Source organism: Sorex fumeus, unplaced genomic scaffold (assembly GCF_029834395.1).
Source record: "Sorex fumeus unplaced genomic scaffold, SorFum_2.1 ptg000097l, whole genome shotgun sequence".
In the NCBI taxonomy this organism is placed as follows: domain Eukaryota; kingdom Metazoa; phylum Chordata; class Mammalia; order Eulipotyphla; family Soricidae; genus Sorex; species Sorex fumeus.
Window position 1 is genome coordinate 3,624,891 of NW_026606154.1, and position 22,318 is coordinate 3,647,208.

The window sequence follows — 22,318 nt, forward strand, 5'->3', positions numbered from 1 at the left end:
CAAGAAAACCAACCCATATCCTTGAAGAGACCAATAAACTTGATAAACTTGTAAAAAAGAGTGAAAAAGACAAAAACAACCAGTCGTAGGAATGAAAAAGGACAATTCCAAACTAAACAATTTCAAACTAACGTGATTAAGAGAATAACAAATATACCATAAAAGAAGTCTATGCACAGAGCTAGGTAAGTGAAGCTCTGTAATAATTTTTAAAAGTGGACTTCTTTTACAGACACAGAAAGACTGCATTCATCTGGGGAACATAAGGTAACAAAATGGGAGACTAACACCCAGGAGTGGCCGAGATTAGTACCAGGAATTTTGCTCCATGACTTGGAGGCCAGTCACACGTGCTAGGGGAAAAGGCAGCTCAGATAGAGAAGGGAGCACCAAATAAAGGGTGTTGGGAGGATCGTCCCAGGATGGGAGAAGCATGCTAAAAGGAGACTATGGACCAAACATGATTGCCACTCAATGCCTTTTTTGCAAACCACAGGACCCAAAAGGAGAGAGAGAGAACAAAACGGAATGCCCTGCCACAGAGGCAGGGTGGGGGGACGGGGGGGGGGGTAGGGGGGGAGGGATGCTGGGACCCATGGTGGCAGAAAATGGGCTCTGGTGGTGAAGGGATGGGTACTTGATCATTGTATAACTGAAACCCAAGCACAAAAATTTATAAGTCTATAACTACCTCATGGTGTTTCACTAATAAAAAAATAATTAACTAAAGAATTTACTTAATAAAAAAAAAGTCACTACAATTTAGGCATGGCTTCTATGTGGAAAATAAAGAAAATTGCAAATAAAAAAGAACAAAGTGGACTTCTTTTGGGACAGGAGTGTGCTGGGCTACACCTAGGTGTGGTTTTTTTTTTTTTTTTGGGGGGGGAGGGGGATGTCACAGCTCTCCTGACCCATGCAGTACCTGGGGTCTGCGGCATGCAAGGGTAAGAGCCTAAACACCTACATTAGCTCTCTGGCTCCATTTGTTTAAAATCTTATTGGCAAATTCCACAAAACAAAAATACCTCATCCCAATTAGTAACACTGATGACAAACCAAGATCAAAACAAACAAGAAAAGGGAGCCGGAACAATAGCACAGCGGGTTGGGTATGTGCTCTGCACATGGCGGGCCTGGGTTCAATATCCAGCACCCCAGATGGTTCTCCGAGCACCAACAGGAGTAACTCCTGAGTGTAGAGCGGGAGTAACCCCTAAAGACTGCTGGGTGTGACCCAAAAAGCAAAAAAAAAAAAAAAAAAAAACACAAATAGAAAACAACCACGGGCTGATATTTCAAATCAAGTCACAAAAATCCTCTACAAATAAATTGAGATATATAAACTGTGATCCAGTTTCAGATTTGGGGAGATATAAGCTGATTCAAATTATTAAAACAAGTTGGTATAATCCACTGGCATTAACAATGCAAAGGAAAAGCCCATCAGTAAATGAACAAAGACAGAAGCTTTTGGGAACAGCTAAATCCACTAACAAAAAACGGAGCTAAGTAGGAACTTAGAGATGAAGAATGTCAACTAGGTAAAGATCATGTAGGTGGGCACGAGAACGTTCTCTGAAGGAAATACATACTTGTACGCAAATGTTCCAGGAAGGGAATTCTGCGCACTTGTAATTTTCTACACATTTACATTTTTTTTTAACTAAAGACATAAAAAAAGTATTAGTGTTTTTCAACAGAGTCTCCTGGCAAAGTAATCCCTGAAGGAATAATAAACTAAGAAATTCTTATTGAAAAAAATGGACTTATTCAGAATGTATTTGTGGACTGTCTTTGCCTTTTCTAATTTTTGCTTAGTAATAGAATTTTCTCAGGTAAATTGGTAAACTAGACAAAAGGTTACACAATTCCTATTTAGAAAAGTTTATTGAACATATCCCTGTCACACTTATTGAAAGAAAAATTCAATTTTCCCTGAAGGCACCCTGTTATTTCACATGACATATACCCTAATATTTTTTTCGTATTAAAAATACAAGTTAAATATGAAATTAGTAAAATACAACATAGAAAACCTCACGCTGAGCAAAATTAAGTCCAAAAAATGTTATTATATATTAATAAAGTAGTCACCACAGTATTCACAATGTTTTCCATGTAAATCATATTTGAATGCAATTTCAGAAACCATATTTAAATATATTTTGCAAATTTGTTAACTGTAGGCATCTACATTTTCTACATTTTTCTTCCATCACACAATCTGTTCCTTTGATTAAAGTGGCAAATTATGCTAGGTTCCACATAATGCAGCAAAAAAAAAAATTAAAAAATAAAAATATGAGTGATGGTTATTTCTCAAGATTTGAGAAATCTGGTCCACCTTTAGAGTAGTTTCCTGAGATTTCTGCTCCACTGAAGTCAAAACCAGGATTCTAAAAAAAAAAAAAGAAAGAAAGAAAAAGCATTATAGAGTAAAGCAGATGACCCCGAAGAACATGATAAAAAGATACCAAGTCAAAATGTGCATAAGAATGACAAAAATATGAAAGGAACCAAACTTTCTATGGTCAGCAAAATATAATTTAAAACCATAAGGAATTATTCCTATTTAGTATTTACAAATATTTACTCTATCTCCATGCATGACAATCCTGGCATACAATGCCTGCAATAGCAAACACACTTTAGTATCAATGTATAAGAAGATGTAACAAGCGTTTTATACGTGCTACAATCTGCCTGGCAGGGTTCTGGCAATCTCTAAGGTATACCTCACTCAGGCTATAGTCTTTTGGGAGGGCATTTTCATCTATTCAGCAAACATTTACTGAACTCCTACTGTTTGGAAGGCACCACTAGAGTCACATGGAATTTAAAACTGAGAAAGATCCCAGCTCAAGTAGTTTCCACTCTTAATAGGTATAAGTAATTAATAAGACTTGTACTAAGTTATTGGAGCCCTGGTTAGGAAACATTTCTATAAAGAGCCTAGTTTGAGGCTTTATAGATCATACAATCTGAATGACTAAATTCTGCTATTTGTTTGTTTCTTGGGTCACCCACCCAGCGAAACTCTGGGTTACTCCTAGCACTGGACTTAGGAATTATTCCTGGCAGTGCTCAGGGGACTATAAGGGATGCTGGAGATTGAATCAGGGTCAGCCGGGAGCAAGGCAGGCGCCATCTCAACTTGTACTATCACTCAGGCCTTCAAAAGTCTACCATTCCTGGGGCTGGGGCAATAGCACAGCCATTAGGGCGTTTGCCTTGCACGCGGCTGACGTGTTTGATTCCCAGCATCCAACAGGGTCCCCCAAGCACCGCCAGAAGTAATTCCTGAGTGCACGAGCCGGGAATAACCCCTGTGCCTTGCTGGGTGTGACCCCCCCCCCCCCCAAAAAAAAAGTCTACCATTCCTACAGGGAAGACAATACACAAAGGAGTGGCCTTACCAGTGCTCCAGTACAACTTTACTTCCACAATAGTCAGTGGTGCAGATTCGATCACTAGACACTAGACTGCCAGTGACTCCATGTTAAAAGTTGGTTTTTGAGAAGACTAGCTTGACAGAAGTAAAGAGAAAAACCAGAAAGCAAATGGACTAGTACTCTAGGGGTTCCAGGTCTAGAGTGGCAGCAGAGCTGGAGGACAGAAGAGGTGAAACTCTGAATGTATTTGGAAGCAGTGCCATTAAGATGTCATGACAAACTGGACAGGGTACATGAGAGAGACTGGAATTGATCCCTACCCCACAGTAGTTGAGTTTTAATTTTTAATAATAACTATGCTAAGCACTTTGGATAATGCATTACCTCTTTCTGGAACCTCTCGAGCGTAAGTTTCCTCTGCATCTGGTCTTGGACCCAAGGGTCAGCTGCGTATTCAGATTCTAAAAGAGAAGTCCAACAATTTGCTGCATCTCTCTTTGTCTTCGTAAGAACAATCCGGACCATTTTTCTGTCCTCTGGGAGGGAAAAAGAAACCTACAAATTATGAAATCATCATATAATGTGAAGCATCATTAAAATTCACATTAAAAACAGTTCATCTTCACAAGTAATTGTTTTCAACGTAATTCTATTACTGCATTGTCCATTAGATGTTCCCGGCTTATACAACAAGGTGGGGATATACTAAGTTTCAAAATAAATCGAAGTTTAAAAAATATTCTATGGGTAAAAGGAATCATCCGGGCAGAAGAGATGGTGCAGAGGGGAGAGTGCTTGCTTTGCACATGGCTGACCCAGGTCTGATGAAGAGGAAGTTAGGGGAACCCTTGAACATGCTGGGTGAGATTCCCCCCACCCTCACAAAAAGGGGGTCATCTGTAAATGAAGATGAAATTAACTTTTAGAAATTAACATTGCATAGGATCACTGTCACTATCCTTTTGTTGTTCATCAATTTGCTTGAGCAGGCCCAGTAACATTGTGAGACCTGTTACTGTGTTTGGCATATCGAATACGTCATGGGGAGCTTGCCAGGCTTTGCAGTGCGGGCGAGATACTCTCAGCCGCTTGCTGGGCACTCTCTGAGAGGGGTAGAGGAATTGAACTCGGATCGGCCCGGTCAGCCAAGTGCAAGGCAAACGTCCTACCAGCTGTGCTACTGATCCAGCCCATTGCATAGGATAATATAGAATTATAAACATGTGCACCTTCAACAGCAACATAAAAAAAATCCGTACGTTTTAATAAAATATTCTTACCCAACGTCCACGTTCCTTCATCAGCTATGGTAGAATCAAAGAGTTTACCCTGCAAAACAAACACAGAGAATTTTGATAAGTTTTATACTTTCCATGATTTCCATGGTATCTAAGTTCCTACCTGCCTACATACAATTGTCTGATGTGGTTAAGTGTATGGGGATTCAAATTTTAGCCCATTACCATTAATCGGTGTTCAACCCTGAGTTTTCATCTAGCAAATAAAACAAAGCTTAATTTACTTGGAATATTTACTATGAAAAAATGCGCAGGGTTCTCTAAACAAACATCAGGGGAAATTCTAAACAATAATGGTGCATCTTTTGTAGAAACAATGAATGTAATCAATGTAGAGAAGAGTTAAGTGGAAATCATCTGCCTCACAGGCATTGGGAGGGGTGGGAGGAAGGTATATTGGGGTTCTTGGTGGTGAAAAATGAGTACTGGTGATGGGAGAGGTGTTTGATCAATGTATGACCGAGACTTAAACCTAAAAGCTTAGTAACTTTTCCCACAGTGATTCAATAAATAAATATAAGAAAAAAATTTTAAAAAATAAACATCAGGGCTCCTTAATTTTCAGAAGATGAAGAAAGTCATCATTGATTAAACAAACACAAAAGTACTATGAAATGCTTTACCAATTCAAGTGAACTGCTAAAAAAAAAATAAAGTGAACTACTTTAAAAAAAAGTCTTTAGAATAAACTTAGAAACACTAACTTCTTTCAGTTGAACAAATGGCGTTTAAGTAGTACAGACCATACAAAATGTCAGATTACTTATGACTGAATTCCGAGAAACTCTTCAGTTTGATCTGTTGCTACTTTTACATTTATGTTTCAGAAAACGAGAATTCCAGGTATATAAAGAGAAACCACATGTTTTAAAACTGCCAATACAAGTGGTGGGAGTGGGGGGGAGGAAGGAGAGAAATACCTACGGGTTTAAATCTACCCGTTGACGACTCCAGCTATTGCTCAATTCCCAGTCTGACTTACAACTGAACTATAATCTTAAATCACTGCCCAGGAGAAATGCAAACTGCCCAAGTAGCTGGGAAACAGGGTCAAGTCTCGCATGAAAGGGCCATCAGCGCCTTTCACACAGTTCCTGACTTGTGCAAAGGGAGTGGTACTCAACAGCACGCAGGTATCATCCTCTGCTCTGCATCTGCATCCCAAGATGCTCCCAGGATGCCCTCCTGAGCCTGGCACCCACACAACAGCACCGTGTGCATGCGCTGATGGATGGAACTCATACCCGGAGGGAAATAAAACCAGAAAATCGACCCGCAGAGCCCAGGTTCGCTTCCTCCACCACTAAGTGATGCTGTCAGGGGCAGCATCTGAGAAGGAAATCTTAATCTTCCAACCTCGCTAAATGCATTGAACTGGAGGCTAAACTCGGAGCCACTGGGGAGAAAGAGAGGGTCCCGGATCCACGTGGGAACTGTCTATCAGTATTGAAGGAGCTAAAAACGGGGGGCACCTGGCACTCCACAAATAATATGGCAACTTTGGAGACCTTTGTGTCCCAACATCTCTGCATCCGCCTCTCCTCTCCTGCATTAGGTTGTTGCTTTGTCCTGCCACCTCTCTCTCCCTGCTGTCCCATCGGGGCTGCCCACAACAGAAACTCTCTGGGTGCAGGACCCCAAACCTTACTGCAAGAACTTGTTCCTTTGAACCATCTCTAGATGATCTGTTATCAGCCCAAGACCCGCAGAGGGAGAATTATCCCCACCCCCCCAAAAAAAACAGGCGTTTCATTTGACTTATAAAAACAACTAGCAAAGAGGGGCTGGAGAGACAGACAGTCCAGCGGGTGGGGAAAATGTGAACTAAGAAACGGAAGGATCATAGAAAATTATACTAGTCAATAAAATTTTATTTTACAAAACCAATCAATGGGATCATTATAGTAACGTCTAAGAAATCACTTGCTCACTTTGTGGTCTGCTCTGCACGCCGAGGACAACCCGGCACCCCCTATGGACCCTGGAGCCCCGGACAGGAGTGACCCTTGAGTGCAGAGCCAGGAGAAAAACCCAGCGCATTGCAAGATGTGCGACCCCCTCCCCAAATAAAACAGGGGGAGGGAGAGAAAAATAGAGAAAGTGGGGGGGGGCTCCAATTTAGGATTGGCCTTTGGGTTTCCCCTTGCAGCCCGGGTTTATCCTTCCTCTCTGGGCACCAGGGGAGCCGCAGGGTCCTGGGAGACCGACACCCCCCGAGCTGTGCAAGCAAAGCCGCCCCCCACCCCCCGAGCCCCTGCTACCTTCAGGATCTCGCGGCCCCCCACGGCCAGGGCCACATGCCGGCTCTGCAGGCCGCACTGGATGTCCTGGGCGCGAGTGCCGGGCGGCACCTGCACTTCGATGAACACCTCCTCCAAGGTCTGGTACCACTGGCCCCACGGCGTCCCGCACGGAACCACCCCGCTGCGCTCCTCAAACGGGGCCGACATAGTCCCCTCGCCGCGCCACCGCCGCCTCCGCCGCCGCGCCCCGCCCCTCGCCGAACCGGGCAAGCAGGGCGCATGCGCCGAGCCCGCCTAGGCCACGCCCCGGCCTCGTTGCTCCGGGTCACCGCACATGCGCAGTAGGGCGTCGTGGAGCGGAAGTTCACCCCCCCCCCCCCCGCCACTGCCACTTTGTGTGCCCTTATCAAGACGCTAGCAGCGCCTAGTGTGAGAGCATTGGAGCTCGGAGAAGGCTCCTTGCAAGACACCGGTGGGAGAGGGTTTGAACCAGAAAAGAGGGACCTCCCAGCGCGGCGGCCACTTCTATGACACCGTCGTGGTGGTGGTGGGGAGGGCGGGGGAAAGTGTCGGAAAACGACCCAGGTGAAGTGCGCCTGCGCAGAGGCTGTTACTCCGCCCCGCCTCTCCCTCGCCCATGGAATAATTCCATTCGGGATTGGCCAGGCTGAAGAGAGCTAGTCTCCTATTGGCTGGTGGCTTAAACCCGCGGGCCGCCTGATTGGAACGCGGCTAAGATGCCGGTGGCACGTGAGGGGCTCCGGGCCTCCCATTGGCTAACACCGGGTGGGCGGGGAACGAGCGGGAAGATTTAAATTGAAAGCAATTAAGTGGTCGGCGGCGGCTGGCTGTTGCGGAGGAGCTCTCGTGGCCTTTCATTTGTGCAGCTGGGCGTCAGCATGTCCTTTTCAAAGGCTCCTCTGAAGCGATTCAATGACCCTTCTGGTGCGTACGGGGCACAGAGCTAGGGTGGGCATCTCCGGAGCAGCTCTTATATGCCCCCTTTATAGAGGACGAGACCCGGGCCCACTTCATCGGTTCATTCTCCTGGAATCAATTGATGTTCAGCATCTCCTATGATCCTTATTCTGATAAAAAAAGATTCAGACTTAAATTTGGTCATTGTCACAGTCCTGGCCCAAATTGGTGGACCAGGGGCTCGAACTGCTGGGAAATAGGCCTCTAGTCCTGAGCACTTGGCATGGACGCAGTAACTAGGACCTCCTGCAGGTGGCTCATTGGCACTGAGGTATCCCCCAGGAGGTGCTGGGGGAGTGCCCAGCTGGGACTTGTTTATTTTTTCCCTGGGCTGGTGAGGGCTGCTGGCTTTTGTAACTGTCCGAGCAGCCACCCTTGTTGGAGCCCAGCTTCCAAGCCAGTGAATTTTTCATTTATTGTGTGCCATTTCAGAATGTCACCTGCTAGTCACTGTTTCGTTTGTTGGCCTGCACATGGTGTGCACCACTCTGTTCTCTAAGGAAAGAGGCCACGTGAGAAAGGATTTGCTTAAGCTCTTCCTGATTCAGAGTATCAACCCCCATATGATTTCCCAGATTTCTCAGAAGTGCATGTTTGCAACGAGGGGGTTGGTGGGCTTGTTTGCTTTCTACTTAGATTAGACTGAGTTTTCCCATATGGCATTTTAGGCTCACTGTTTGAGCAATGGAAATGACTGTCCTTTTGGGTGTTTGTTTATTTAACTAAAATAAATATCTTGGGGGCTGGAGCAATAGCACAGCGGGTAGGGCGTTTGCCTTGTACGCAGCCGACCCGGGTTCGATTCCCAGCATCCCATATGGTCCCCCAAGCACTGCCAGGAGTAACCCCTGAGCATCACTCGGTGTGACCCAAAAAGCAAAATAAAATAAATAAATATTTTGGATTATTTTATTTATTTTGGAAAACACTGGCTGTGTTCAGGCCTTAATTCCTGGCTCTTTGCTCAGGATTCATTCCTCATGATGTTCGATTAACCATATGGGATGCCGAGGGTCAGCGTGTGCAAGGCAACACCCCACCTACTGTACTTTTGCTGTGGCCCTATCATGTGTATATGAGGCACTTTAGCGATTTCGCATTTACTTTAGCAATCTTAACCACACTGTAAGATACTGTCTTTGCATCTGTGTTTTGTGAGTTATGAATCAGCCAGTCTTTGCTGGCCAAGATATCTGTTGTCCCAGAAAGCTTATGGTGTCTTCCAAGATTACCCATTCCTTCTGATGATGCCTCTCCCTAAATCTCTTAAGATGCCAACTCTGGGAAGTAATGCACTTATTTTCACTTCATGTGTTACTAAAGGAAAAATCCATAGAGCAGATAAGCGAGCCAGCACCAGAGTTTCCCAAATATCTGGTAAATGCACACGCTGGATTTTGACCCAATCAGTTGAGATACAGTCTTCGGGATCATGTGGTGCTGGGGTCACACTTGTGTCTCCTGCATGCAGAGGTCTCTGTGGCCCTATGGCAGGTCTTTAGATCATCGGTAATTTTCGTTAAAATATTAATGCTTACGGTTCTCCTAGGCTGCGCACCATCTCCAGGTGCTTATGATGTGAAAACTTCAGAAGCAGTAAAAGGACCAGTATCTTTCCAGAAATCACAAAGATTTAAAAAGCAAACTGGTAAGTAAATGAGTGGCTCTATGCATTTTTAAATGGGGGGAGGAATAAAAATATAAAATAGTGATGCTATTTAAGTGCAATGCTCTAGTTGAAGCGTTTCTATCTATAGTGTGGAACTATAGCTATATTACATTGTTATTTTTATGGAGTCAACACTGGTTTATAGCAGAACATAGGCATTATAACTCTATGTCTGTACGAACTACATTATGATTGTAAACGTTCATATTCAGTTTAGGAAAGAATCACAAACTAATGCCAGGAAAATTAAGCCAGAAACACGCACACACACACACACAAACACGTACTACCTCCCATTTGTTAATTACTTCTGTCAGAATTATTAGGAAAATCAAAAACATGCCAGATGTGAGAAACATACTGGGCAACTGATGATTTAGAAATGTGCAATTAAGAATAACTTTATAAGGGATAGACATAGAAAGATTGCATTCACCTGGGGAACATAAAATAACAAAATAGGAGACTAACACCCAAGAATGGCCGAGATTAGTACCAGGAATTTTACTCCATGGCTCGGAGGCCAACCACACATGCTAGGGGAAAAGGGAGCTCAGATAGAGAAGGGAGCACCAAATAAAGGGTGTTGGGGGGATCCCCCCAGGATGGGAGAAGCATGCTGAAAGTAGACTTTAGACCAAACATGATTGCCACTCATTGCCTCTTTTGCAGACCACAACACCCAAAAGGAGAGAGGGAACAAAAGGGAATGCCCTCCCACAGAGGCAGGGTGGGATGGGGGGGATGGGGGGTAGGAGGGATACTGGGATCCATGGTGGTGGAGAATGGGCACTGGTGGGGGGATGGGTATTTGATCATTGTATAACTGAAACCCAAGCACAAAAATTTGTAAGTCTACAACTGTACCTCATGATGTCTCACTAATAAAAATTAAAAAATAAATAAATTAAATTTAAAAGAAGAATAACTTTATATTCACTAAAAGTTCCAACTTTTAAGAAATTTGGAAATTGGGGCCAGCCAGATAGCATTCAGGATTAATGTGAACTCTGCATACAGGAGGCTCAATTTCCATTCCTGAGACCACCAAGTGTGGGCCCAGATGAACAAAAACAAAACTTTGAAAATTTGCTTTGTTGTGTTTTATTGGTGGTTCAAGTGTGTAGGCCTTGACCACGATCTGTACGATTTATTTTATTGCAGAATCACAGCAAAGTCTTAGTGGCAGCAGTGATACAACTCTGATTGCTTCTGCAAAAAGGGCTAAGACTTTGAGAACAAAGGTGAGGACTCCAGAATTCATTCTAACTTGTTTCTCTCCCGGATCCCTGAAAATGTTTGCTAAGGTATTGCCTTCGATGACTTTGAGTGCAGTATAGCAATGAGGGCTGTAAGTTTGTCGATTAAGGAAAGTTTATCATTAGGATTCTAGCACGCTTAACATCTCTGCTAAATATATTATATTGGAATGTGCTTGGAATTACACAGTGGACTTCATTTTCCAGTCACTGCTCTCTGAGTAAAATTCATGGTATTGTTTAAAAGCAGAGCGACAGCATAGCGGGTAGGGCGTTTGCCTTGCACGCGGCTGACCCGGGTTCAGTTTCTCCATCCCTCTCTGAGAGCCCGGCAAGCTACAGTATCCTGTCTACAGGGCAGAGCCTGGCAAGCTCCTCCTGGCTTATTCAATATGCCAGAAACAGTAACAAGTCTCATAATGGAGACATTACTGGTGCCCCCTTGAGCAAATCGTTGAACAACAGGACAGTGCTACAGTATATATAGACCTATAGGCTCAACTTCATTGCAACTCTTTTAACTGTTTTCAGAATATCTCAGCCTGTGAACTTTTTTTTCCTCATATGTACGGTTTATAAGAATTAAATGGAGCTATTTCTCATGAAAACTGAGCATCTGGCTGGAGATTCCTATAAGTGTAAAACACACTGAAAATTTGGGAGACATACCAAAAATTATGTTATTATTTTATAAGATGCTATTTTCCCAGAATTATAATATAATTAGCATTGAATTCTTTTATTTTTATTTGCCACACTGATAGTCATTCTTTTCTTGGAAATTGATGTACTTACGGACTGGAGTTTCTTGGAGAAAATAGTTCTGAAATTTTGAATTGTAGAATGTGTGATTCTTCTTAGAAAACCAAATTATGTGCTAGTTTGATTACACCCCTCCTCCCCCAAATCATAGGCTTTATTGCTGGAAAGTGCCTTCAGATGAGCAATTAATATACCTGAGATGAGTGACTTCCTTCCCCAATTTAGAAGGAAAATAAATATTTGTGCATTTCTCCCACTTTGAGATGGAAAAGAGACATTATGTGTTTGTCGTGCTAACTACTATTGGATCTAAATGATGTAACATAAAAATGATGTAGATTTAGAATAAAGGTAAAGGAAGTAGAATTAGAGCTTCCGTTGTTTCTCTTTATTTCTTAAAATCTGTCATTTTATTCCCTGTTTGGGTATCAAAGTTGAAATTGATTTTTTCTTTATAAAATTATTTACTTACTCAGATGGCCTAATTAAATACTACAGAAACAGGGGCTGGAGTGATAGCACAGCGGGGAGGGCGTTTGCCTTGCACACAACCAACCCAGGTTCGATTCCCAGCATCCCATAGGGTCCCCTGAGCATCGCCAGGAGTAATTCCTGAGTGCAGAGCCAGGAGTAATAACCCCTGTGCATCGCCAGGTGTGACTCAAAAAAAACTTAAAGAAACATTTTTGTTTAATGTTAGAAAGGAGGCACACAGCACCTTTATTTATAATTTGTGCCTGTTGTTTTCACTGGGTTTATGAGAAGAAGCTTATATCTTGGGGTGGATGCTTCTGAACCTAAAATACTTTCAGATCAAAGAAACCTTTCCTCCGTTTTTCACACAACGTTTAATAGACTCAGTAAAATGTTTCAAGACGGAAAGAGCAGTTTTCCCTGTTTGAGTATCAAAGTTGAAATTGATTTTGGAAATGATTTTCTATGATCATAAAAAGCCAAGTGTGGCTCTTATCTTTGTGATACTACAATTTGTTTATTTGTTATTTTAAATGGCAGGAGTCACCAAAAAATGACAAAGCTTTGAAGATGTTGAAAAAAGAGGTAAGCAATGCTTTCCATGTCTTGGAAAACAAACATGCCCCATCCTGAAAAGAGAATGACAGATGGAAGAGACCAGGACGCCGGTACCTTCTCAGTAACCAACAGGAGCCAAGGCTGTCCATTTAGACGTTCAAAGGATCCTTTGAGTCTGATTTGTCTGTGAGCTAAAATCAGTGACGTCAGCTTTGTACTCGACTTTGGGTCAGTGCAAGATAATCCACTTCAAGAAAAAGGAATAGTTAAAAACTGATATGCTGGTGAGGCTGGAGCAATAGCACAGCAGGTAGGGCGTTTGCCTTGCAAGCAGCCGACCTAGGTTCAATTCCCAGCATCCCATTTGGTCCCTCGAGCACTGCCAGGAGTAATTCCTGAGTGCATGAACCAGGAATAACTCTTGTCCATTGCCGGGTATGACCCAAAAAGCAAAAAAAAGAAAAAAATTGATATGCTGGTTCTTGCAAATTCTGTCTGATCGAGTACTGAGATGTCCTCATAGTTATTTTTGCACATACGTCCTCTCTGCTAGTCTATGTGCTAAGAGCCTTATCAGCTGGAGCATTGCTGGGTGAATGAAATCCAGGCAGACTTGTCGGATGTGGTGATGTTACGCGAACCTGATAAAAATCTCTGCACTTGACATCTAGCTTCAGAAATTAGTTCTTGGGCCTAGACTCCGAAGTGTGTTTTTGTCATTGTTATTTATTTTGTTTTGTGTTTGGACCACACCAGCAATGCTCAGGGCTTGCTCCCTAGCATTTCAGCACTCAATTCTTATCGAGCTGTCATTGTCATAGTGGTCCCTCTCTGTCCTAACTGCTCTCTTCCTGCCACTTGTGACAAGCTTCCAACCGAGGGCCAGTCCTTCTGCCCTCATATCTATTGTCCGTGGATAATAGTCTCATACTGTGGTTTTTATATCACTAAAATGAGCGCCATCACTCTATGTCCCTCTAGTGAGTCATTTCACTCAGCTTGATACTCTCCATGTCCATCCATTTACCAGCAAATTTCATGAGTTTATTTTTTTCCTAACAACTGCATAGTATTCCATTGTGTACCATAGTTTCTTTATCCAGTCGTCTCTTCTTGGACACTCAAGTTATTTCCAAATTCTGGCTATTGTGAATGGAGAAGTGCAGATGGTGTTTCTACTACGTGGTTTTGGGCCCCCGGGGTATATTCCTAGAAGTGATACTGCTTTTTAAATTTACCAGCTATTTTACGTGATACTAACATAACCATACCATAGACAGCCTTTGGATTAATATTACATGGTAAATCTATTCCAGTCCTCATTGTCTGCCTACATCTGTAAATTTGAAGTGCTTTTCTTGGGAGCATCTGCATCATTTTCCTTCAACCTGGGGAACTCCCTGATTGTACAGATTTACAATTACAAATGTAGCTATTTTTTTTCTCTGAAAAATCTGCATTTCAGGGCTGGAGCAATAGCACAGCGGGTAGGGCGTTTACCTTGCACACGGCCGACCCGGGTTCGATTTCCAGCATCCCATAGGGTCCCCCAAGCACTGCCAGGAATGATTCCTGAGTGCAAAGCCAGGAGTAACCTCTGAGCATCGCCGGGTGTGACCCAAAAACGAAAAAAAGAAAAGAAAAATCTGCATTTCTTTGAAAATGTTATGTCTCACCTTCCTCATCTTTTTATATCACAAATGCTATTTTCACTCTACTGGGAGTTTCCTGTCAGATTTACACATTTCCACTTTTTAAAGATGCTATCCCAGCTTCTACATTTTCTATTGGCAAATAAGTGAGTTTCTTTTTAATCTAGTAAAGCACTGTAACACAGTCCTTCCATTGTTCATTGATTTGCTCGAGTGGGCACCAGTAGCGTTTCCATTGTGAGACTTGTTACTGTTTTTAGCATATTGAATATGCCAGGGGAGCTTGCCAGACTCTACCGTGCAGGTGGGATACTCTCAGTAGCTTGCTGGGCTCTCCAAGAAGGACGGAGGAATTGAACCTTGGGTCGGGCACATGCAGGGCAAACGCCCTACCCGCTGTGCTATTGCTCCAGCCCGATCTAGCAAAAGCTACCAAATAATGGCTTACCTTGTTGTAGCCTATGCATAGACCCAGTTCTACCTTCTTGAATTAAGGAAGGTATCTGGGAGTAGGGAGGTAGCTCAGATGGTTGAGTCCATGCCTTGCGTGTGAGAGGCTCTGAGTGCTGTGACCCGGTGGCCCCTCACCTCCCAGCTGGCACCAGAGTGACCTCCACACGGCAGTGTTCACTGGGCCCAAAGCAGTGTAGGCTGAGATCTCTTTTTAAAATGCAATGCATGTCTATATGTGTGTGTACACAAATACACATGTATAAATGTACAAACTCATATACATATGTATATATTGCATTTTGCACTGTATGTTTTTGTATTCGGGATAAAAAAATAACTCCTTTTTTGTTGTTGTTGTCGTCGTTGTTATTGTTTTGTTTGGGGGCCACTCAGCAATGTTCAGGGGTTACTCCTGGTTCTGTGCCTAGAAGTCACTCTTGGTGGTGCTCGGGGCACCATATGGGATGCCAGGAATCAAACCTGGGTTGACCACTTGCCAGGCAAATGCTCTACCCTTCTGTACTATTACTCTAGACTTCCCCACAAAATACACCCCCCCCCCCCCAAGAACTCTTACAAGTAAAAAAATCTTGTAAGTGAATAGTTTGATTATACCTACAGATTTATTATTGTTAAAATCTCCTTTTATGCTTGGGGGCGGGGCGGGGGGTATTTAGGCCTTACACTGTGGTGTTTGGGGAATTGCTTCATCAGTGCTGAAGGGACTCTGTGTTGCTGGGATCCAGTCTGGGTTTGCCATGTTCAAGACCCCTGTTCCCTGTTCTGTCTCCTTGGCACCTTCTTATAGCTCTTTAAGGCTGTATCATAAGGTGGAACTGAGTGTTCAGAGACTCAGCAAAACTGGAGTGTCCTGAAGGGCATCACGTCCGAACCCCTCTTCCGGGAGCTCCGGTGCTCCTGGGTAGCACCTCTGTGTCTTGGCTTGGGCGGCAGCGACTCCTCCGCGGGCTCTCTTGTTCCCACCCAGATTCGAGTCCTGGTGCAGGAGCGCAGTGTGCGGGACAAGCGGATCCAGGATCTGGAAGCAGAGTTGGAGAAGATGGAAGCCAAATTCAGCACGGAGGTCAGGGAGAAAACCTCTCTGTCCGCCTTGAACGCATCCCAGCAGAAACAGCTCATTGAGTTAAGCAGGATCAACGAGAAGCTGAAAACTAAGGTACAGGACCTCGCTGTGGTGGCGGCGTTTGGACGAACAACACACACGGGGTGTTTTTCTCACCTGCTGGCTTGAGAATGTCAGCCTCTGGCTGTACCAGGTACCAAACAGTTCAGGATGACCTCCAAAAAGTTCATGCTGCTGCTCCTTCAAATAGGAATTATTGCTGCGTTGTTGTTGTTGTTGTTTTATGCTTTTTGGGTCACACCCAGCAATGCACAGGGATTGCTCTGCACTCAGGAATTACTCCTGGTAGTGCTCAGGAGAACATGTGGGATGCTCGGAATCGAACCCGGATTGGCCGTGTGCAAGGCCAACGCCCTACTCGCTGTTCTATTGCTCCAGCCCTTGGTTTGTTTTTTTTTTTTTTTTTCCTTTTCTTTTTCAATTGTGGTACCTGACATATCAGAGGTTATCAACAAGCAATTTTGTTTTGTTTTGTTTATGTTTTGGGGCCACACCCAGTTATGCTCAGGAGTTACTCCTGGCTCTGCGCTTAGGAATTATTCCTGGCAGTGCATGGGAATCATATGGGATGCTGGGGATCGAACCCGGGTTGGTTACATGTAAGGCACGTGCCCCACCTGCTGCATTATGGCTCCGGCCTCCCAGCAAGTCACTTTTTAATGTAAGACGTCTTAATTGTGGTACCTGGCACATTATCAGCGAGTCACTTTTTAACACCTGACATCTTTTCATCCTCCAAGTCACCCCACTGTAGGACCGTTAAGAGACATGGATGATTTTGCTTTAAAGGGCTTTAAAGAGCTGTCTCTTAAGACAACTGCCCCCATAACTGACTTCCATGTCCAACCAATCCTTTGGGGATGGGAATGAGATGCGAATAAAGTGATGGACTTGGTATGTGCAGTTGACAAACTGGTGAGTAGTTTTTTGTTTGTTTGTTTGTTTGTTTGTTTGGGGCCACACTGAGCAGTGTTCAAGGCTTTTTTGCCTTGCACATGGCCAACCCGGTTTGATTCCCGACACTTCATAGGTTCCCCTCTGCAACACCAGAAATGATCCCTGAGCACGGAGCTAGGAGTAAACCCTGAGCATTGCTGGTATCACCCCAACCCCCTCCCCACCCAAAACTAATCATCACCACAGATTTTATGCCAGTTTTTTTCTTCTTCAACCTAGAAAGTGGAATTGCAATTTTTATGTGAAACTTATTATTCCCTCCCACCCCCCAGAAAACAGGTGTGTTTGTTGGGGTTGGGGGGGCACAGATAGATAGTACACAGGTTAAGATTCTTTTTTTTTTTTTTTTTGCTTTTTGGGTCACACCTGGCGATGCACAGGGGTTACTCCTGGCAGTGCCCAGGGAACCATATGGGATGCTGGGAATCGAACCCTGGTTGGCCACGTGCAAGGCAAACACCCTGCCTGCTGTGCTATTTCTCCAGCCCTGAGGTTAAGATTCTTAACTTGCATGTGTGCTCACCCTGGTTCGATTTCCCCAGCACTACATATGGACTCCAGGAGTGATCTCTGAGCACAGAGCCAGCAATAAACCCTGAGCACTGCCAAATGTGGCCCCCAAAATTTAAAAAAAAAAAAAGATTGTACCAGTATTGCTGTAAAAACAGGATGTGACAATTATGCGGTGATGACAATTTATGCTTTAAAATACTTTAAAAAAAAAAAAAACCAGAAGTCACAGTAAAGAAAAAGGGATGAGAAAAATCACCATACAAAGTATCAAGGGTGGTGTTGGGTGTTGGTCAAAATTTTTATTCACAGGCAATCAATAACCCTGGTAATAGTCAAAAAAAGAAAATTCCTGGGGCTGGAGTGATAGCACAGCAGGTAGGGCATTTGCCTTTCATGCTGCTGACCCGGGTTCGATTTCCAGCATCCCATATGGTCCCCCAGGCACCACCAGGGGTAATTCCTGAGTGCATGAGCCAGGAGTAACCCCTGTGCATCACCGAGTGTGACCAAAAAAACCAAAAATAAAATGTGTTTGTTTTTAAAAAAGAAACCCCCTCCCCCCAAAAAAACACCCAATATTTAAGTGGCTTGTACCTAGCGACTCAGCAGAGATCATTTCTAAAACCCTGATGTTTTCTGTTGTGCTTAGTTTTCTGAAAACAGAACACGGAATAAGGGAGCTTGCAGCCTGGAACTGCTGAAGGTTGGCCCGCAGAGAGACACGAAGATGAAGGTGAGTGATGCCCGCCCCAGCTGGCCGCCAGCGTTCGCCTTGGCCGCTGCCCGCCCCTGAGGTAGCTTCTCTGTTCCCCAGAACACGACTGCTAAGCAGGAGGGCAAGGAGACAAAGCTGCAGGCCACTCTGAGGAGCCAGGACGAATCCCAAGGGGACGCCACCGGGCTGGAGGGGAAACTGTGAGTGGTTGAGAGGTCGAGGGAGGGTTCTGGTTCAGAGTGACTCATCTTTCGGTGCTCCACGTCCTGAGATTCTCTCGCCTTTCTTCATTGCTTCCCTCATTGCCTTCCTGATGATTTAATCACTCTCGCCCTCTAAAGGAAATTCTCTTGAGGGGTGGGGACATTCGGGCCACACCTGGCTGTGTCTGGGATGGAGCCAGCATCAGCTCTAGGCAGAGCAGTGTCTTTGCCCCTCCTGACTGATACTCTCTCTCTGACCTATGCCCCCTTGCAAAGTCAATTATTTATTTATTTTTTTAAAAAGAGGGCAAAGGTAAACATACTTGATTGTTACAAGGCAGTCTGGAATAAAGACTTTGTGACACACAGATGTTATAAGGTATGAGTAACTTTTGTTTGGTGGTGGGCGGGGAGGTCAGGAAAGCTACAGAAACAATTACCTGACATTTGGATTAGCGGGTAGGGCGTTCGCCTTACAAGTGGCCAACATGGCCAACCCGAGTTCGATTCCTCCGCCCCTCTCGGAGAGCCCGGCAAGCTACCGAGAGTATTCAATATGCCAAACACAGTAACAACAAAGTCTCCAATGGAGACGTTACTGGGCCCGCTCGAGCAAATCAACGATCAACGGGAGGGCCTTTACCTTTACCTTTATACACTTCTTTTATCGGAATATATATTTGGAAAGTTTCCTCACTTCAATGAAAACAACCTTTTTTTTTTTTTCTGGTCTTTGGGCCACACCCGGCAATGCTCAGGGGTTACCCCGGGCTCTGTACTCAGGAATTACTCCTGGGGGACCATGTGAGATGTCAGAGTTGAAACCTGGGTCAGCTGCCTGCCAAGCAAATACCTTACCTGCTGTTTTATCACTCCGGGCCCAGAACAAGTTATTTTTATAAAATTTTGTAACAGCGTAATTTATCAAGTTGTTTATAATACAGTTGTTCAGGCATTCAGTGTACCAGCACCAATCCCACCATCCCTGTCACCTTTTCTCCACTGGTATCCCTAATTTCCCACCCACTACCCCAACCTGCCCCCATTAGCAGGCACGTATTGATCATTACAACACAAAGGTAAATTAACCCCCCCCCACCAAATCAATGATCAAAAATCAACCATTTTTCAAAAAGATCAATAAAGGTCAATTCGTGATCATGCTTATCTCTCACACTGATATTACTAAGAATCATTGTCTAAGGATTGACTGGGCTGGTTGGACCTTCTCTGTGAAAAATAACTGAAGTGAAGAAGATGGTTTATGGGGGAGGGGTGCGTGCTCTGCATGCAGGAAGCTCAGGGCCAGTCCCCGCATCCTGTGACCCCCTGAGTACCACCACGTGTGACCATTTCTTGACATCAGAACTCTAAACGTAGTTTCCATCACCTCCAACTGTGACCCCGGTTTCCTCTCTGTATATATGAAAGTGGACTGCCAAGGTCAGAGGAACTAACAGCACGGTACTTGGTATACAGGAAGCGTTTGATGTGATTATCATGTATGCATATGAGTTTTTTGGGGGGTTTTGGGGGGCTTTTTTTGTTTTGTTTTGTTTTTTAGCATTTCCCTGGAGAAGGAAAAGACCGATGAAAAATCTGAAACCGAAAACCTCTTAGAATACATTGAAGAAATTAGGTAATGTGAACGCTAGCTTCAAACCGAACCCTTAGCGGAGAGCGACGAGTGTCCAGGTCTCGTCCTCTTCTGTTCGTTCTCCCACCCCAGGTTGAAATCCCTGTGTGCTTTTTAAGATCATCTGCTTCTTTGCAGCTGTGCCTCGGAGCAGCTGGAAAAATACAAACTAGAGATAGCCCGGTTAGAGGAACGCCTGGAAGAGAAGAACCAAGAAGTTTCCAGCCTTCGGCAGTCTCAGGAAGAGAGTGTTCTGTCGTCGAACCGAGTGCAAGACCTGGACGCGAGATGCCAGCAGCTTGAGAAAGAAAAAGGTACTGTGACCTTTCTCCCTTTACTTTCCTCAGATAAGTGCTCTGGTCTGTGTGATCTTTATAGAAAAAGATACCGTGACCTTTCTCCCCTTACTCTCCTCAGATAAATACTGTGCTCTGTATGATCTTTATGAGGAAGTTAAGGGCGTATTTTGGCCCAGTTTTGGTTTTGGTTTTGGCGTTACCGTGCCTGGTAATGCCTGGGGCTCCTACTCGAGCCCAAGGCAACCCCTGGGTTGTGCCTGGTGGGGCTCAATGGACCACGTGGTGTTGGGAATCAGACCTGAGCTTCCTGCATGCAAAGCCTTGCTCCAGCCCCCTGAGTTGGCGTCTTAACCCAACTTCTACGAACCAACTTTTTTGTGTTCTTGGCGTCATACCTGGTGATGCACAGGAATCACTCTTGGCTAGCTCGGGTTAGTTACTATATAGGATGCCCGGGGTGAAGCCTGGGCCAGGTGCAAGGCCAGTTCCTTACCAACTGTGCTATCGCTCAAGCCCCTTAAAACAGCTTTTAAACATAGTTATATAGAGGACAGAGCAATCGTACAGTAGATAAGGCGTTTGCCTTGCACATGGATGACCCGGGTTCTATCCCCGCCATCCCGGATGGTCCCCCGAGCACTGTCAGGAGTGATCCCTGAGTGCAAAGCCAGGCGTAACCTCTGAGCATCTCCAGGTGTGACCAAAAAGGGAAAAAAAAATTATATAGAAGAAAAGAATTTTTTAAAAAATTTCTTAATTAAAAAAATTTAGATAACCCTGATTTACAATGTTTTTGGTATGCAATATTCCACCTTCGGTCCCCCCACCGCTGTCAGAACCCCTCCACTGGCAACCCAGCTTTCCCTCCTACACCCATACCTTGCCTCCTGATTCAACTTGTTTTAAAAATTTAATTCTTCTGGTTTGGAGTACATGTGTACAATAGTGTTGGCTCTTAGCATTTTGGTATAACCAGTCACCTCCCCTCTACACTGCCCAAGTGTCCAAAGCCAGTGCCAGGGTCCCCGTTACCATCAGTCCCCTCTTCCTCCTCCTCCCTCCCCAATCCCCATCTTCCCAGACATGCTCCTTTTTGCCTTCCAGAGCCAGGGGGTTGCCGACACTGATTCTTTCTACCCCTTTGCCCTGCTACTCTGTATACCAGACATGAGTAAAGACACAGAGGATTCATCCTTCTCCACCTGCCTTCACTGAACACAGTGCCCACCAGCCCCGCCCAAGTTGCAGTGAATCACCTGGGGCTGGAGCAATACTATAGCCTGGAGGGCCTTTGATTCCATTTTTCTTCCTGGCTGCATAGTATTCTTTTTGTGTATATGCCACAGCTTTATCGACTCCTTGGTCCTCAGGTCATTTGTGTGTTTTTTTTCATGCCCTGGCTGTTCTTTTTGTTTGTTTTGGGGGCATGCTCATGGCTTACTCCTCCTGACTCTGCACTCAGGAATCACTCCGGGTGGTCTTCAGAGGGCTTTATGAGATGCCGAGATCAAACCCGGGTCAGCCGCATGCAAGGCAAGCGCCTTAGTCCGTGTGCGCTCTCTCCAGCCCTGTCCTGGCTGTTCTCAGGAACCTGGGTGTGCAGGTCTCTTTGGATTAGTGCTTTTGTGTCAAAGAACATTTAAAAAGCACTTATGTAAACAATCACCAAAAGAAATCCTTAACATGAGAAAGCTAGGAGTTATAATACTATAATAGATACTAATCACTAGAGATTAAAATTTACTTACTTTAATATATAGGGGCTGGAGCAATACTATAGCTGGGAGGGCCTTTGTTTGCATGCAGCTGCCCCGGTCTCAATTTCCAGTATTTTATATGGTCCTGGGCTGGAGCGATAGCACAGCGGTAGGGCATTTGCCTTGCACGCAGCCAACACGGCTGACCCGAGTTCAGTTTCTCCACCCCTCTCGGAGAGCCCGACAAGCTGCCGAGAGTATCTCGCCCGCACGGCAAAGCCTGCAAGCACCCTGTGACATATTCGATATGCCAAACACAGTAACAAGTGTCACAATGGAGATGTTACTGGGCCTGCTCGAGCAAATCGATGAACAATGGGAGGACCGTGACCGTGACCATATGGTCCTGAGCA

General features: G+C 44.6%; 2 protein-coding genes across 2 annotated transcripts in view; one reads left to right on the top strand and one right to left on the bottom strand.

The window, feature by feature from the left end:
- Positions 1–1,878: 1,878 nt before the first annotated feature.
- On the bottom strand, positions 1,879–7,190 carry NUDCD2 (NudC domain containing 2). The gene is made up of 4 exons (XM_056133102.1): positions 6,955–7,190; positions 4,676–4,724; positions 3,780–3,931; positions 1,879–2,399 (listed from the first exon to the last, which is right to left on the bottom strand). Exons 1-4 carry the CDS (start codon positions 7,141–7,143, stop codon positions 2,316–2,318), a joined length of 474 nt encoding a protein of 157 aa, XP_055989077.1. The 5' UTR covers positions 7,144–7,190; the 3' UTR covers positions 1,879–2,315.
- A 623-nt stretch (positions 7,191–7,813) lies between these two features.
- Positions 7,814–22,318, top strand: part of HMMR (hyaluronan mediated motility receptor) — a 31,669-nt gene continuing 17,164 nt past the window's right edge. Inside the window, exons 1-9 of the mRNA XM_056133113.1 lie at positions 7,814–7,881; positions 9,464–9,562; positions 10,748–10,827; positions 12,619–12,663; positions 15,730–15,918; positions 18,005–18,088; positions 18,170–18,270; positions 19,838–19,912; positions 20,048–20,223. Of these exons, the coding sequence (XP_055989088.1) occupies positions 7,836–7,881; positions 9,464–9,562; positions 10,748–10,827; positions 12,619–12,663; positions 15,730–15,918; positions 18,005–18,088; positions 18,170–18,270; positions 19,838–19,912; positions 20,048–20,223 (895 nt within the window). The 5' untranslated portion in view covers positions 7,814–7,835. The remainder of the gene's footprint in view (positions 7,882–9,463; positions 9,563–10,747; positions 10,828–12,618; positions 12,664–15,729; positions 15,919–18,004; positions 18,089–18,169; positions 18,271–19,837; positions 19,913–20,047; positions 20,224–22,318) is intronic.